General features: G+C 32.4%; 1 protein-coding gene across 1 annotated transcript; it reads right to left on the reverse strand.

The window, feature by feature from the left end:
* Window positions 1-2,924: 2,924 nt before the first annotated feature.
* LOC132716958 (CAAX prenyl protease 1 homolog) lies at window positions 2,925-14,413 on the reverse strand. The gene is made up of 11 exons (XM_060700303.1): window positions 14,284-14,413; window positions 13,209-13,328; window positions 12,310-12,456; window positions 11,624-11,710; window positions 11,006-11,122; window positions 10,298-10,450; window positions 9,493-9,634; window positions 8,915-9,030; window positions 7,796-7,984; window positions 7,136-7,276; window positions 2,925-3,921 (listed from the first exon to the last, which is right to left on the reverse strand). Exons 2-11 carry the CDS (start codon window positions 13,290-13,292, stop codon window positions 3,703-3,705), a joined length of 1,395 nt encoding a protein of 464 aa, XP_060556286.1. The 5' UTR covers window positions 13,293-13,328; window positions 14,284-14,413; the 3' UTR covers window positions 2,925-3,702.
* Between the last annotated feature and the right edge of the window lie 3,038 nt (window positions 14,414-17,451).

Here is a 17,451-nt window from a genome sequence, read left to right on the forward strand (position 1 = left end):
CCCTCAAAAAAGAGGGGGCTTTATAAAACTTGTTGGGGGTAAAAAATTCGTTAAAAAAAAACCGCCCTAGGGGAATTTGACAGAAACCTAATTAAAATTTTTTAAAAAACATGTTACTAGTGACGAGTCTTCAGTAGTAAATGAATTAAAAAGTTCGTAACTGTAACCCCAGGTTATAACTACATAATTGAAAAGCTATACTAAAGCTAAATCTATTCAAAAAATCAAACTGTAGAGCCAAAAATAAGCCCTATGGCAGCAATGAAAAAAATTCTAGAAAAGTACAACCTTTATATCAAACTGAACAGGCAGTATAAGTCGACTAAGAAAGGTCAATTTTCATGCAATATATCGAAGTATCGTGTAATTTATCACTTTATTAGGAAACTAGAACTATCACTAAATGTGATTAATACCCCCACAAGACTGCTTCGGAAATGAGGATGTTACTAGTAACAGAATACCTTGTAAAAGAATTGAAATATAGAGTTATGGTTGTGGGCAATTAAAGATAGTTGTGGTTCTTGTATGTTGCATTTTCTTTCAATGTGGTCGGCCATTGATGAAGTTTAATTGAATTACTCTGTAATAAGTCCAGAAAGACAAAGAAAAGGAACAAAGGGCATTAACTCTATAAATACTGAAGATATAGTTATAGTTCTTATGCACTGCACTTCCTCTTATTGTGCTTGACCATTGTATGAAGTTGTTTTGAATTCCAACCAGTACGTTTTAAGTTATGCTCCTGACAAGGAAAAGTATCAAAGGGCAGTAACTTTGTATTATGTCAAAATGGAGTTATGGCTTTTGTGCACTGCACTTCCTTTTAATGTCCTTGACAACTGTATGAAGTTGTATTGAATTCCAAAAAGTAGTTTTCAAGTTATGCTCTGGACAAGGAAAAGTAACAAAGGGCAATAACTCTGTAATCAGTCAATATGGAGTTATGGTTCTTGTGCACTGCACTTCCTCTCAATGTGCTTGACCATTGTATGAAGTTATATTGAATTCCAACCATTAGTCTTCAAGTTATGGTCCGGACAAAAAAAGCAATGGAAAAGTAACAAAGGGCAATAACTCTGTAATTACTTTAGATAGAGTTATGGTTCTTGTGCATTGCACTTCCCCTTATTGTGTTTGACAATTGTATGAAGTTGTTTTGAATGCCAACCAGTTGTTTTCAAGTTATGCCCCGGACAAGGAAAAGTAACAAAGGTCAGTAACTCTGTAATTAGTCAAGATAGAGTTATAGTTCTTATGCACTGCACTTCCTCTCAATGTGCTTGACCATTGTATGTAGTTATATTAAATTCCAACCATTAGTCTTCAAGTTATCGTCCAGATAAAAAAATCAATGGAAAAGTAACAAAGGGCAATAACTCTGTAATTACTTTAGATAGAGTTATGGTTCTTGTGCACTGCACTTCCCCTTATTGTGTTTGACAATTTTATGAAGTTGTTTTGTATGACAACCAGTTGTTTTCAAGTTATGCCCCAGACAAGGAAAGGTAACAAAGGGCAATAGTTGTTTTCAAGTTATGCCCTGGACAAGGAAAAGTAACAAAGGGCAATAACTCTGTAATGAGTCAAGATAGAGTTACGGTTCTTATGCACTGCACTTCCTCTCAATGTGCTTGACCATTGTATGTAGTTATATTGCATTCCAACCATTAGTCTTCAAGTTATGGTCCGGACAAAAAAAAAAATCAATGGAAAAGCAACAAAGGGCAATAACTCTGTAATTACTTTAGATAGAGTTTATAGTTCTTGTGCACTGCACTTCCCCTTATTGTGTTTGACAATTGTATGAAGTTGTTTTTCAATTCCAACAGTAGTTTTCAAGTTATGCCCCGGACAAGGAAAAGTAACAAAGGGCAATAACTCTGTAATTAGTCAAGATATAGTTATGGTTCTTTGTGCACTGCACTTCCTCTCAATGTGCTTGAACCATTGTATGTAGTTATATTGAATTCCAACCATTAGTTCTTCAAGTTATGCTCCAGACAAGGAAAATGCAACGGACGTCTGGACCGACCGACCACCGGGTGACTCCTATATACCCCCCAAACTTCGTTTTTGGGGTATAACAAGTTTTTGAGGTTTCTGAGAAGTACCTTTTAACCTTTACCATAAAAGAATTTATGTTTTAATTTGCCGCCTTCTTAAAAATTTTTTTGGGTTTTGGGGTTTAAAACCCTTAAATAAACTATGGGGACTTTCCCCGGGTTTTTTTGGCCCGGGGGAATACCTCGAATGCCCTTCCATGTAAATTTCAGGCACGAAACTGGCACACGAGTAGAACCACCAACAGTCCACAAGCTAGCTGGATAGCTTCCTCACATGAAACCAACCAAAGTCCCTGTTGGGATTCAAACCCCAGCAGTGGGGCAAGGGGTTTGAAGTCATGCCCTTTAACCATTTCCCTGGAAGTATTGCTGTCTTTGAATTTGAGGGAATTCTTTTCATTTTTAAGAGATTTAAATATAAAAATAATCTAACCTAGCCCAATTTGCATCGATATGCCTGTTTAACACTGTTTCTTTTTTTCCAGTTATTTAAAAACAACATGCCCCCAGATAAATGCCCAATTTTTTGAAAATTTGAAAAGTTTTTTAATACTATTTTTATTGTAGTAAACCAAAAAATGCAATTTTTCACATTTAAAAAGCACAACCTATATATATTACTTAAGAGGCAAAATATGCAAAAAATACCCCTTCAGCATTAAATAGCACTAGAAGTTATTTTAAAAAACTGAAAAATTGGGCTTAATCACTCATGTAAATTTGTACAAGAATTTTGAATCTTTATACCTTTCCTAAAATCTTTGTACATTTTTCTCAGGTTTGATTTTATCGAAATATTTTTGCTTATCTGGAGGTGTGCAGCTTTAAAGGTTAATATCTGTTCAGCAAATTTCACAGTGATTTTTTGATACATTTACTTACACATTCCGTCATTGATACATTTTTGAACACTGCTATTTTTTTGTACACTGCTACTTACAAAGGTTTTATCTGAATAACATTAGCAATTTATATACAATGAAATCCATAAAGATTTTCAGCAAAGTGTTCAGATATGTACACATATAGTAGTGATAATTATATAGCTCTTCTTGATTTAGTCCTTTCAACATTACATCAGAAATCCAAGTTTTGTACTTTAAATTCTTAAAATTTTCTAACATATGCCATAATTGATGCACCACTTAATTATTAAAGTGAATTGGTCTACAACAGACATATTTTCAGTATTTCAAATACTGACAAAAAACAACAGAAATGTATCGTTTGGATATTCTTAAAAAACATTGCTTGAAAAAAAAATGTTGATAAAGTTCTAAATGATTTGGTATGGACATTCATATGGTAAAAAATATTTTGTTCTACAAAATTTTATAGCCTAAAAATATTTAAAATCAGATCGTGTATCTCACACTTGCCAACAACATCCATATATAATTCTTTCATGTTTTGTTGTTATGTACAATACTAGAATATGTTCAAATGAATTGTTTATTGAGTTTTACAGACCTTCCATTATAGACCAATTCACTTTAACGACAAAAACCTCATAAATTAACAACAGATAAATAATAATTCAAAGCAGAAAAAGAAAAAAATTAATTATACAACATCAGCTGTAGAAGTGTAAAGCACAGCTTATTTAAATCTGATAAGCTAAAAAGTCTATATGATATTAATCAGATTTTTCTAGAGCCTTAATTCTTTCCAGCAACGGAGGATGAGAGAAATGCCATGTTGAATACAGCCAGTCATTGACGGGGAAACCTAGATTGTCTTTATTTAGTTTAATGAGGGCAGTTTTCAGTGGTTCCGTGTATCGCAGCTTCTTGGCAAAGTTGTCGGCCTGAAACTCGAACATCCTCGACAGAGCAGTCACACAGAAGGACAGTATCTGAAATAAATCGATCAAAATTTTAGGAAATTTAAACTACAGAAAGTAAAAAATCATCAAAATATATAAAAAGTTAATGATTTTCTTAATTTATATAAAAAACAAGCAATTATCATAGTATTGCAAGCAATCCATAAGTCCCCTACCGGTTAGAACCCCAGCAACATTCTGATGGGTTATTGGCCATTCAATTTTACCAGTGAATGAATGACATGAATGAACTTATATCTTTTGAGTTCTAAGTTTGATATAGTAATGTGTTAAGTTTCCCTGCCTAGTAAGGAAATTATGTTTATACAACCTTGTCATATTATTACAATGTGGGATTTTAAAGTAAATCCTATAAGGTATGAAGAAGATGGAGTGAAAAATACCAATTTCTCGAAAAAAATCTAAGTTCAAGGGGGACATAATTCTGGAAATAGTCTTGCTAGAGTATTTAACCTTCTCAAAAATGTTAAGTGATAATAAGAAACATATATATGAAGTTTGAAGTAGATACATTAGGAAATAAAGAAGTTATTTAAAAAAGACAACTTTTTTTTTCATAAAAATTCTAAGTTCAAGGGAGGTACTGATAATTTTTGTGCTAGAGTTGTAAACCTTATCACATATGATGTAGTTGATGACCAGAAACTTATATTTAAAGTTTGAAGTAAACACCTTAAGAAATAAAGAACTTATAGTGAAAAAGCTGAAAAATTTAAATCAGAAATCTTGAAATTCAGGCTATTTGTTGCCATAGCAACCAGAATTTTCAACATAGGAAGAAAAGAAAAAGATGTGCATAATCTCCAGACTGCCATCTACCAATATTTTAAGTTTCATAAAAATATTTTCAGCACTTTTTAAGTTATCACTGGATCCAGTTTATGTTTTATATTTGCCATATTTTCAGACTATTTGTTGCCATAGCAACCAGAATTTTCAACATAGGAAGAAAAAAAAAAGACGTGCATAATCTCCATACTGCCATCTACCCCTATATCAAGTTTCATAAAAATATTTTCAGCACTTTTTGCGTTATTGCGGGATCCAGTTTTGTGGACGGACGGACTGACAGACAGACAGACGGACGGAGTGTAAACCTAAAGTCCCCTCCGGTTAAACCGGTAGGGGACTAATAAAAACATTTCATAACATTTAAATTATTTTCATACAATCTGACAAATTTATTTAGGAACAAGAGCCATGTCAACATGGCCATCCCCCGCCGAATGTGTTTGCTCATTGGAAGAATGTATATGTAGTAGAGCGGAATAATTCCATTTTGAGAGGTCTTTTGGTAATGAAAACTGATGGCTATAATGATTACAGATTTGAAACCTATGTGAATACTGATGGCTGAAAATAACAAAGGGCAATTACTGAAAAATAATGCAGGGTAGGTTATCATTCTTGTGTGCTGCATCCCTCCTCAGTAAAATCTATCCACCTATGAAGTTTCAAGTTGATACCTCAAATACTTTTTGAGAAAAAAATTGAATTGAAAAATTAAGTATGAAAAAGACCAATGGGCAATAACTCAAAAATTATAAAAGGTAGAGTTATCATTCTTGTGCAGTGCACACCTCCTGAGTGAGATCTATGCACCTATGAAGTTTCATTTTGATATCTCAAAGGCTTATTGAGTTATGCTCTGGACAAAAATTAATTTTGAAAAATAACAAAGGGCAATAACTCAAAAATAATGCAGGGTAGAGTTATCATTCTTAAGCACTGCACTCCTCCTCAATGAGATCCATCCACCTTTGAAGTTTCAAGTTGATACCTCAAATACTTTTTGAGATATTAGCTCTGGACAAAATAACATAAAAAAAAACAAAGGGCAATAACTCAAAAATTGTATAGGGAAGAGTTATCATTCTTGCACACAACATTCCTCCTCAATAAGATCTATCCACCTATGACATTTCATGTTGATATCTCAAACACTTTTTGAGTTATGCTCCACTCAGGTGAAAAATTAGGTATGAAAAATAACAAAGGGTAATAACTCAAAAATTATGAAAGGTAGAGTTATCATTCTTGTGCACTGCACACCTCCTGAGTGAGATCTATGCACCTATGAAGTTTCATGTTAATATCTCATAAGCTTTTGGAGTTATGCTCTGGACAAAAATCAATTTTGAAAAATAACAAAGGGCAATAACTCAAAAATCATGCAAGGTAGAGTTATCATTCTTGTGCACTGCACTCCTCCTAAATGAGGTCTATCCACCTATGAAGTTTCAAGTTGATACCTCAAATACTTTTAGAGATATGCTCCGGACAAAAATGTCGGACGGACAGAAGGTCGGACGGACGGACGGAGACTATTTCTATATCCTCCGCCGAAATTTTTCGGCGGGGGATAATAAATTTGAAATGAGGGCTGTTGGTAGGAAATGTTAACTAAAGTGTGACTCTGACTCCTGAGTGAGTACAATACCGGTAGCTCTATTTTTCGAATATTCCAGCTAAAACTCCATTGACAGCAATAAATCACTTTTCAGCATCACTGGTGCAAAAAGTAAGACCACAGATGCCCCTGAATGATTTATTTCAGGCAGGAGTGAAATATGAGTAGAACCATCAACTGTCCATAAGCTAGCTGTAATTTAAAGTGTAAATCTTCCCCCACATAAAAGAATACAATGTTCCTGAAGAAATTCTATGAACCAACAGCATAAAAGAGATGGGGCAAGAGATTCAAAGCCATAAAGATCCCCTGACATGTCTATAAGCTCTGTACCTAACATAGTATTACAGGAGGCTAATGTTTTCCTCATAAGAAAAATTCCTACAGTACATTTATGTTCAGGTTAAAGCAGCATGCCTCAAGATATATATAATAATTTTCACAAAATTTTTTAAAAATATATTAAAATGTAAAATATTGTCAAGTGAACAAAGAAAATAATACATTTTTGTATATACTTTTCAAATGTCACTTAAAATCTACGGAAATTGCCAGAATATGTACAAATAGCCCTTACTGCATTAGTCACACAGTAGAAATAGGTGATGAACACTACAAAATCAGTCATGATTAATCACATAACATGGAAACTCTTTCTTGAATTGTGAGTATTTTTACTTTTCTTAAAATCTTGGTACATTTTCCTCAAGGTTAAATTTCTTGAAATGTTTTGGTTCATCTGGAGGCATGTAGCTTTAAAAATCAAAGTTTTATTTGTCTATATTGGTCTAAGTAAACATGCAGATGTCTTACCTCATTGTAGGGTGAAAACACATACTGGAAAATGATAACGAGTCCTATAAGAGTTGGCCGAGTATTGAATCCAAATGCTGTATATAATACTTGTTGATCTATGAGGAAAGCGAAGGCAGCAAAACACATGAATGAGTTCACCTAAATAATTAAGGGGAAAAAAAATGAAACAATTTATTAGTATGAACAATAGAGAATGCAGTAGTTTATTGATTCAATTAAATTTTAACCCTATTGATGCCTGTAGGAGCTTATTTCACAATACATGCATTTTATTTCAATAATTCCTCACCCCCCCCACCCCCCACATTTAGTGAAATACAAGAACTATTTTGAAATGCAAGTGTTTCACAGGATGGGACTCATAATCCAAGGATCACCCTCCGTGTGGGTTCAAATGTCAGGGGGCGAGTTGTTGTTTCCTTAAGCAAAAAACCTAACACTAATTGCTCATTTATCAATACTGGTTTGTCCTAGGAAAAGATTTGAGACTGTGTCTCTAAGCTATAAATTCCTACACAATTAAACTAAGATCAGTTCTGTATAAATCAAAGTAACGTAAATTTGTCACATTCACCAAGCTTATAGCGGCTGTATTTTTTTTACATTGCCTTAAGTAATTACTGAATATACAAATTTACAGTTGTCACATTTACAAACCTGAGATATGACTAGATTTTTGATTATATGTCCTAATTTCCAGTGGCCTAGTTCATGAGATAGAACAGCTAGAATCTCTTCATTGTTACAACCTTGTTTCTTATGCTCTTTGGGTTTCTCTGTGTTGGTTTCATCCACTTTGGGTTCTTCTTCTGTCTTTTCATCACTTTTATCTTCAGACTCCCCTTCCTATAAAGAATTAAATTTTTGATACTGTTAGGTAAAACACTAAAATGCTTGGTCTTTTTCTTTACTACATTTTACTTTGAATAAAAATTAGAGAAAATGACCAAACTAGAAATCAATAAATCAGATAAAATGTTACATATCCACCAGATAGAGATATACACATCTCACAGGCTAACATATCCCAATTTGACTGAAATGGATACTATAACACATAATATAGGCTAACATGAATGAAACAGGTATATCCTATTTTGTTTGGAAATATAAATGAAACAGGAATGTCATATCTTTAAGGCAAACATGACTGAAGTCGCTTTGTCCTATGTGTAGGCAAACATGACTAAAGCAGCTATGTCCTATTTCGTAGGCAAACATGACTGAAGCGGCTACGCGCTATCTTGTTGGCAAACATGGCTGAAGCAAGTATGTCCTATCTTATAGGCAAACATGACTGAAGCATCTATGTCCTATCTTGTAGGCAAACATGACTGAAGCCACTATGTCCTATCTTGTAGGCAAACATGATTGAAACAGGTACATCCTATCCTATCTTGTATAGTTGTACAAAAATGAGACTGAAATGGGTACATCCCATGTTACAGGCAAACACAACTGAAATGGCTTTAACCAGTCTTCAGAGTGGGCAAAATCCATTTTATCTTAAACATTTTTTTTTTTGCCTGTATGATATTTTATACAGTTCGTTCTTGTCCATACAGGCTGTGGGACAACCTGGGCAATATGTACAATTAATTTCGTCCCCCCTGGAATCTTGTGAGCAAATATGATTGAAATGGATATATCCTGTCTTGTCGGCATGAGCAAATATGATTGAAATGAGTATAAAAGAAAGAATACAGATTTCTTTCACCACTTGCACGAGTACTTTCCATACAGATGTGACTGATGATATGAATCTTTAGGATTTACCTTTTTGCCCTCATTCAATGGGGAATAATCCTCTAATAATGTATCAAACAAAACAATTCTTTTGTTCTTGAAAAACCCATAAAAGTAGGCATTGCTGTGGGAAGACCTCTTAGAACCTGTCAGAACAAAAATAACCATTGTAAATTCTATATTTAATTTAGTAAATTTGAATAAATATTCATATTTATGCAGCAGTCAAGTGAAAGTCGAGTCCCAAAACCTAGGAAACAGTGAGGACTATGACTTTCAAATTTTTAAACCTTTGGTAAGTGTATGTACACTAAAAGTCTCTATTAAATGCTCCACCACTGGGAGTTAAGTCTTGAGACAATTTTAGGCAATTTGGCCTATACAGTAATATTTATTTCACTGAAAATTCTTTTTTCTCAAATGAAAGAGGTGAGTTGCAAATGACTCCAAAATCAATTTTCAATAACAGTAACCTTGACCAATAAAGCTCCCAAATACATTACATGTATATAATTTAGAGATAATTCTGAGACATATAATATGAGAGATCTTTGAAAAATATAAAACTTTGGTTTGTTATCATATAAACATCTGGTTGGTATACATACCTTCCACCACATAGAGTTTAGTTAGAGGGAAATCAATACTCTTTGCTAGATTCTCAATCTTAGTTCTCAGTTCTCCTTCAGGTAATGGTGTAAATTTATCAAACAATGGAGCGATGTAATCAGCATAGATTGTAATCATCAGCTGTAAAATAAAATATGGTATACAGTCCTTGACTTGTTTTTCTACAGAGCCTGCTTAACCCAATTTTTTTTTTCATTCTTACACCCTGATGGTAACAATTTTCATTGTCAACTTTTCAAACCTGATTTTATTCCTGAAGGTTTTTCACCATTTAAAATCATATTTTTGTTCTTTTATGCCATGCAACTCATTAAATAAGAGTAAAATATAATACAGCCCATATTTACACTAAGAGCACAAGCAAAAGGGTATAAATCCACATCTAATGAAAATTTTTATAATTTTTTTTAAACAGTTATCCTATATTGTTTCTATAATCTTATGGCATACTCTCCAAAAAGTTGTAACATAGAATATCTTTGTTATCCAACACTCTAGCATATTGTATATTAACAGAATAAAATGTTGCAGAACAAAATATTTTGCTGCTATTTCAAGCAGACATTTAACTGTTTAGCAATGATTTCACACATGCACCATTCACTTTTTAAGGAAATTTACAAATACACCATATTTCTTTCATACAGGCATTTTGAAAGTATTCTTTGACAAAATCCAAAAACAAATTTTAAGCTAGCAAAGCGTAACCACTGTCAGAATAACACACTAACTTGTGGCATTTCCCTTTTATTTTTGCAGATGTAAAATTTAAAATCTACTTACAAGGGAGACTACTAGTAGGAATAGCCACACATAGATAAAGAAGTAGTCCCCACCAATCTGTATAATGTAGATCAACAACGCTGTGATTGGTAAAGCAATCGCCATGGTTACAAAGAACTTCTTGATCTGATCTTTCACAAAGAATCCTGGTGTCTAAAATACAAAATATAGTCACCAAATATACTTAACTATACTAAAAGTGATGAAGAAAAAGGTATAACTGGACTATCAAGCAACCTGCCTACATTCTAATAGCCTGCTTCGAAACTATGATTCAGGTGAGCTTAAAGCAGGTGTACAAGTAACTGTAAAGCATAAATAAATGTCAGTTAAAGTGAAGATGTGCTTGTGCTATTAATTTTTAAACAATCCTTTCTATAATTTTCTTTATATATTTTAATAATACATACACATACTTTGACAATTGAATGCCAACTTAACATACAGCATGAATGACCTTCAAACAGATTCATTTCTATACCTTTTTATACTGACATTAAACTAGTAACGAGACAAGAAATGACTGAATCAGACATATACTGTAATGCAAGAATAGTGCTTAATAGCTTATGCATCTTTTTTGTGCATTAATATATGCAGAGGCTCTCTGCCTTATAACATATCTTGCTCTGCCTCCCCTTGCTTCTGCAGATCTATGCACAAAAAAGGGTGCATTAATGCTATATTGTAATATATATTATGTGGAACCTGTTTATTGAATCCATGTCTTTGTTCAATGACAAAGGTACTGTACACTGAAAATGGCATACTGGTGACTGTTGAAAAACACATGGAAAACATCAGAAATACCACTGATTGCAGAATCTGAAATTTGGAAAAATTTATATTGAAATAAGACACAAGTAAATATCTATTTTTAAGTCATATCTTTGAAATTCTGCAACTGTAACCCTGCTGAAACTGAAAATGCAATTTGCACATCAGACCACCCTAGACATTCATGCAGTCTGACCAAGCTCTATACTGGTTTGTAGATAAATTTTTGTATTTTGATGCTAAAATCCCTTTTACTTTGAATAGACTGTTCCAGTTTCAAAGCAGGACAAAATTCAGCAGTTAAGGGTTGATTACTTGAAAAAATCTAAACTATAAACAGATAATTTCCTCATACAAGAACATTTCACTTTGTATCAAATTTCCCTGCTCAAGGCAATATTCTTTAATGAAAGATACATTTTTAATAAAAGTTTTGTATCTGCTAAAATATAATATTCTGCTTATAAGATTTTAAATGTACATTAGTAATCATTAAGAAACATGTCCATTAACAGAGATAGTTTGATACATAAATTAATGATAAATTACCTCATAGCTGGAGTCATAGCCATAGTTGGCCAATACATTTCCAGATATATTCCACAGAAATGGAATTCCACCATATAACAATATCAGCTGTAACAAATACAATCAATAAATGAGCATATTATAAGATCTTTGAGCATACAAATTTGAATTCACTTTGACCATGCAAATTTGATTTCACTTAAAACTAATCAAAATTTAGAAAAAAAAGTTATAAAATAATTAAGGTTTGAATAATTTGAATAACTGTCCATAACACTGACAGCGTACACGGCTATTCTCAGTGCTTGATAGTCCAAAAAGGGGCATAACTCTGTAAACAAGGTAACTCAAAGTTATGGGACCTGCACCCATCCTATTAGATAATCACAAAAAACAGGTTTCAACCCATTCCCTTCGGTAGTTTTGAAGATACCAACTTGCAGGTAAAAACTTAACGGAAATGTAACAATAACGTCAACACTGACATCAGAGAAAGTACAATAGCTCTCCCTATTCTTTGAATAGTCAAGATGAAAATGAAGTTAGATCTAGCAATACCTTTGTTTATCAATGAAGAGTTCCCAAGTCTGAGAAATGCTTTTTTTTTGTTTTGTTTAGATTAACCTTATTTTACTCTTAGGTGCTTTAAAGCATTTTAGGGGCTACAATACTAGACTATCACCTGAAACTTAATTTATTTAACTTACAGAATGTTCAATTTCTCCCCAAATTCCTACCCAGAAGCCAAAGTTGCTCTTGTCAAGATTATACAGCCTGGCTTTCTCATATGTCTCTTGATCCATTACACCCTTTAACTTCTCTGGTATATGTGTCACAGTTCTGTATAGCTCCCTCTGAAAAATAGACAAATCTTCAAATATACATGTACAAATTTATCACCCTCAGGATTGGCTATTTATTTTATCATCTTCAGTAACTCAGGCTATTTTATCATATTGATAGACATTGTACTGTATAAATAGAATGTGTAATAGAGGTTAACAACATTATTACATTTATAAGCAAATTTTTTGTTATTTATAGGCTATAAATGCTTTTCAAATATGCATAACCTCCCCTTATACATTTAGTTATCAGGCACATTTTTCAATTCTTAAAAAAAAAAGAATGTCCCAAAAAATTTGTATCTTTGAACATTGTATTTTAAGTAATAAGTATGTTTGTTTCTGAATTAATGTTCAATGATAATGGTTATTTGTTCAAACTGAAAAATTAATGGCTTTAACTAGAGTTAGAACATTTACACCAAACATTACTATCCTTTTAAAAAGTAGTTTGTTAATCTGCTTTAAGTGGGAAATGGTAAAATAATGTACATCTTTGATGACATCAAGATTATTTAATTTGAAGAAAATTTTAAAAAACATTTATTACCAAATCGCAGATTTAGACATAAATTTATATGGCATTCTAGTTTGTTCCATTATGCAGTTTAATGGGGGTTTTCATATCTATCTTCCATTAATGCCAAACCCCTTGCAGGGACGTAGACATGTATACCTGTATATATTTTTGTAGTATTTCAAACTAGCTGTTATCCCAAATAGTCATGCAACTTGTGATATCAAATCATCTTAGTTCTTACCTGTCTATATGATAAATATGACTCCCATAAATAGACCAGCCACATAAATGCAAACACAGCGTAGAATATAGATTCTGGATCCATTTTTCTTCTTCAAAATTGTGCCAATGAGGAACAAATCTAAATAAAAGAAAGCAAGATTTGAAACAATCTAATTGAATTTGAAGCAAAAGATACAAGTATCCCTTTCTCGTATAAGCAGGGTTTCTCATACTTTTTTCTTAATATAACATCCTAGTCCAACTATTTGTACTAAGCAATGAGATATTGTGCTATTTTATGTAAACACAATATCTCCCCTCTACGTACAACATAATAAGAACATTTTCTTTGGTGAAAAGCGAGATTCTTACCCAGAACAAAAGTTTATCAGAATCTAGCTTTGGCATGTCAATATATTTCGACTACAGTACATCCAGGAAAAATGTATTAAAAATGACTAAGTAGACCTGTAATTTTTATCTTAGTTTAATTGAATCAGAAAACACAAATACTTCCTATGATAAAGCATTTTAAACACTTAATTAAGGATGACAAAAATGATCTGCAGTGAAATGCAGAATAAAATCATCACTTATCGACAAGCCTTCAGCAACCAATCGAATTTCCAAATAATACAAGAAAGTTTTTAGTTAAGTTTAAACAGAGGTTGCAGGTCAGTATTTACAAATAAATTCATTTGCAGTTGAAATAGCAATGTTAATTGTTTTTGGAGTTAAGGAAACCAGCATGAGTTATAGGTGTTTATTAGTTTATTATTGCATATCATTTGCATTTAGGTTTCAAGCTTGTTCTATTCATTAAGTGGCTTGAACACTTTCTTACATTCATTTCATACATATTTAACTCTTTTACTAACGTCAGGCCTATTATACACAATTATATTGGAATTATGAGGCAGCGATGACGACACATTGGTAAAATTTGAATAATTTCCTATCGCGAAAACTGATTACAATTATGCAATTCAAAAATTCCAGGACGAACAACTGCTCAAAAGTTAAAAATAATGCAAGAAAATACTTTGATCTAGATTTTCTCTTCGATTTTCAATTACGATTAAATTAATACTAACAATGGGTACTGTAATGCTTGTCAATTTTCTGTTTCACGTTCACTAACCACTTAGGTTAAATAACACTAAATGTTTTTCTTCCTTATCAGTTACTTAAGGTTATACGGTACTACTGATTTTCCAATAGACTTGGGCCGCAAAACATAGCCTCAGAGAACTCTATTGATTACGACAAATTTTTCACTGCATGTTCTTAAATCTGAACACCAGAAACATTATATCTATCTATCTTCCGTTAATGTCAAACCTCTCGCGGGGACGAAGACATGTCTGCGCGTCAAAAATCGCAAGAAAGTTAAAAAGAGGTTTTTTTTAGAAGAGGATAAAAGAATTTTTAAAAATGTTAAAAAACAGAGCCTGGAAAACTTGGGTGAGACATGTGCGTTGCAAGCTATGGCTGCACTGAACTGCTCTGGGGTAGGGAGTAGGGAGTAGGGCAACTGCAGGGGTTAGGTGGTTCCAGTGGTTTATACATGTACCGTCCTAGCTAGGAAAGAATGAGAATTTATAATAGTCTGAAGTTGCTGTGAATAACCTATAACATAAGGGATGGCCATGGCGTGATATTCGGGCGGGACAGGGGTGTCAAATATTCTTCTATAGGGATAGCAACAAGACCATGGTGAATCTTATAGAGAAGGGATAACCTAGCATCTATACGTCTGAGTTCCAGTTTTCGAAGGTAAAGGGAGTGCAACATATAATACAATATATTACAAAAAGAATACATGAATCAAACTCAGGTGCAATAAGTGTTATATATATTCAAGAGGCTGTTGCCTCAACTTAAATGCATTATGAACAAAGTGAGCACATTTAAGAATAAACATTTGTTATTAGTGGACAATATAGTCGATTGTTTTGTACGGTAGGTCATAAAATGTTTCCAAAATATTTGGTTCTCATATCAGTATAAATTGGACAACATAAAATGCTATTCTGATTCGATAGAGTCATATATCCATGATTAACATTTGCAATAATTACTTTCAATGTTTAAAAATCTCAAAGTTTCTAATTGTTGATAAAATCTATTATCTATAGCTCATATACGAAGCTGTTTCTTGTAGTTATAATGCTTTAAGAATACTGGTATACATCTTGCCTAATGGGCGCATATTCAATATTGCTCACATTTATCTTGTTGTTTTTTATCACTGGGTACGCTTAATGCTCTAAAATCCAATATACTTTACTGTCGCCAACTAGGATTTTCAACTCCCATGTTTGTTGTAGAAACCAGTGTCCCAGAAGTCACAAAGGTTGAACAATTAGTGACTGGTATATGCATGTGGTCGTTAAAACTAAATGCCAAATGTCGCCAAAACATCCTGCAAATGACATAGTAACAAATTAGCTCATCAAAAATATATATTTGAATTTTTTTTCATGCGTTATTATACCAGCTTAAATATCTGTATAGTTGCAGACACAACAGAAGTATTTTTCATACCTTAAAATCCCTCTTAAAAATGCATTTCATTTTTTCCAGTGGTATAAAAAATGCAGCATACGTTACCGCGGTTGTATTATCAAGTATAATATAATCATTATGAGAAATTAATCATGTAAAAATGCCAATATATAGGTTGTGATGTACCTATTACTTTATTCTCTCTACTTAAAACATACAGTCAAACTCTAAATGTTACATTCATTCCGGTAATATACGTTACTGCCTTCGTTAAAAAGTTTGATTAAAAGTGAGATCTGGGTTTGAAAAGAATATACAAATCATTTCATGCTCATATTTTATGTGAGTCAGTATAATTCATTAGCTTTTGTCGAGTTTATACTTTGTTTCGTTATTCAAAGTTATACATATGTATACGTTACCATTGTCCAACTAACAAGGTATATAGCTTGAAAAATGTTATAGATAAGCATACAATTTTTGCCTTTACAACATTTGCATAATTTACTTTTGATCTAGGAATTAAATGATTAACTAAACACATTGATTTGAATTCTATGTTAGATTTCATGAAGAGAAAGTTGAAGGTTATCAAGAGAGGTTCTAAAGATGAACGTATTCATTCAGCCTGTTATAAAACGTATTTAATTAATGTGTCTGTTTTGAAAGAAAATATAACCGTTCTTAAAATTGAAAATATTTTTTTTCCTATGAATAATAAACTTTAATTAGATTTGCTCATCAAAAGATAAGATAAGATAAGTAAATTTTATTATAGTGACATTGTGTTATGTACATACATAATAACGATACATATTCATTTTTTACAACACCCGGCCACGTTGGGTCTACAAGTCACATAAATATTTAATCATTTTCAAAAATATACAATTTATAACATAATTTACATATTAACTAATTATATACATTCACAAAGAAATAGTGATTAAAATGTTCTCAATGAGCAGATATGATAAAAAGATCACAAATTAACATAAAAAAGCAACATACATTTTTTGTTTATATTTTCTGAGGATAAAAAGATTATATTGTATTTATGAAAAACAACACGTCTTTAACTTCTGAAACCTAAATTACTGAATTTTACAGGAAAACTTTCTTTTCAGTTGTTTCTCATTCTTTGATGAAAATGTATCTTAAAAACCATTACTTCGATGTTATTAAATAACAAAATGACGAAATCAAATTTTCAATTTTTGCCAACCTCAAATGTTTCAATTTATTGTAATCTAATTACAAATATACTTTCATTTAACGTATAAACATTGATTTAAATAATATATTACGAGTATTCTTTCAAGTAATATTTCGACCACTCGAAATGAAGCAGATTTCTTTGCCAAATTGTTACAGGTGCGTTACCCAGCAAACACCTGACGTTGACCCAACGTTTGATCAACGTTGAATTTTGGTCACGACGTCGGTGACCTTCATACAACGTCAAATCGACGTTGAATCCCCGACGTCTAACAGACGTTGCATTTTGACGTCGACTCGACGTCGGGTTTTGGTCGGTAATCTGACAATAGGTAAATTTAATTTATGAAACCAATATATATATAAATGAAAGCATAAACAGCGAGAATTTTAAGTTTAAGTTTAGAAAGGGAACATTATATATTTATTTTCTCCATCAAAACAACAGTATCACGTGGGTGGCTAACGTACGATATTCGATAGGTGGCGCTCTGTAAACGGATAGTCGCAGATCAGTATGAAATATTTGCTCTATT

This window comes from Ruditapes philippinarum, unplaced genomic scaffold (assembly GCF_026571515.1).
Source record: "Ruditapes philippinarum isolate M1 unplaced genomic scaffold, ASM2657151v2 ctg2142_1_1_1_1, whole genome shotgun sequence".
Taxonomy (NCBI): domain Eukaryota; kingdom Metazoa; phylum Mollusca; class Bivalvia; order Venerida; family Veneridae; genus Ruditapes; species Ruditapes philippinarum.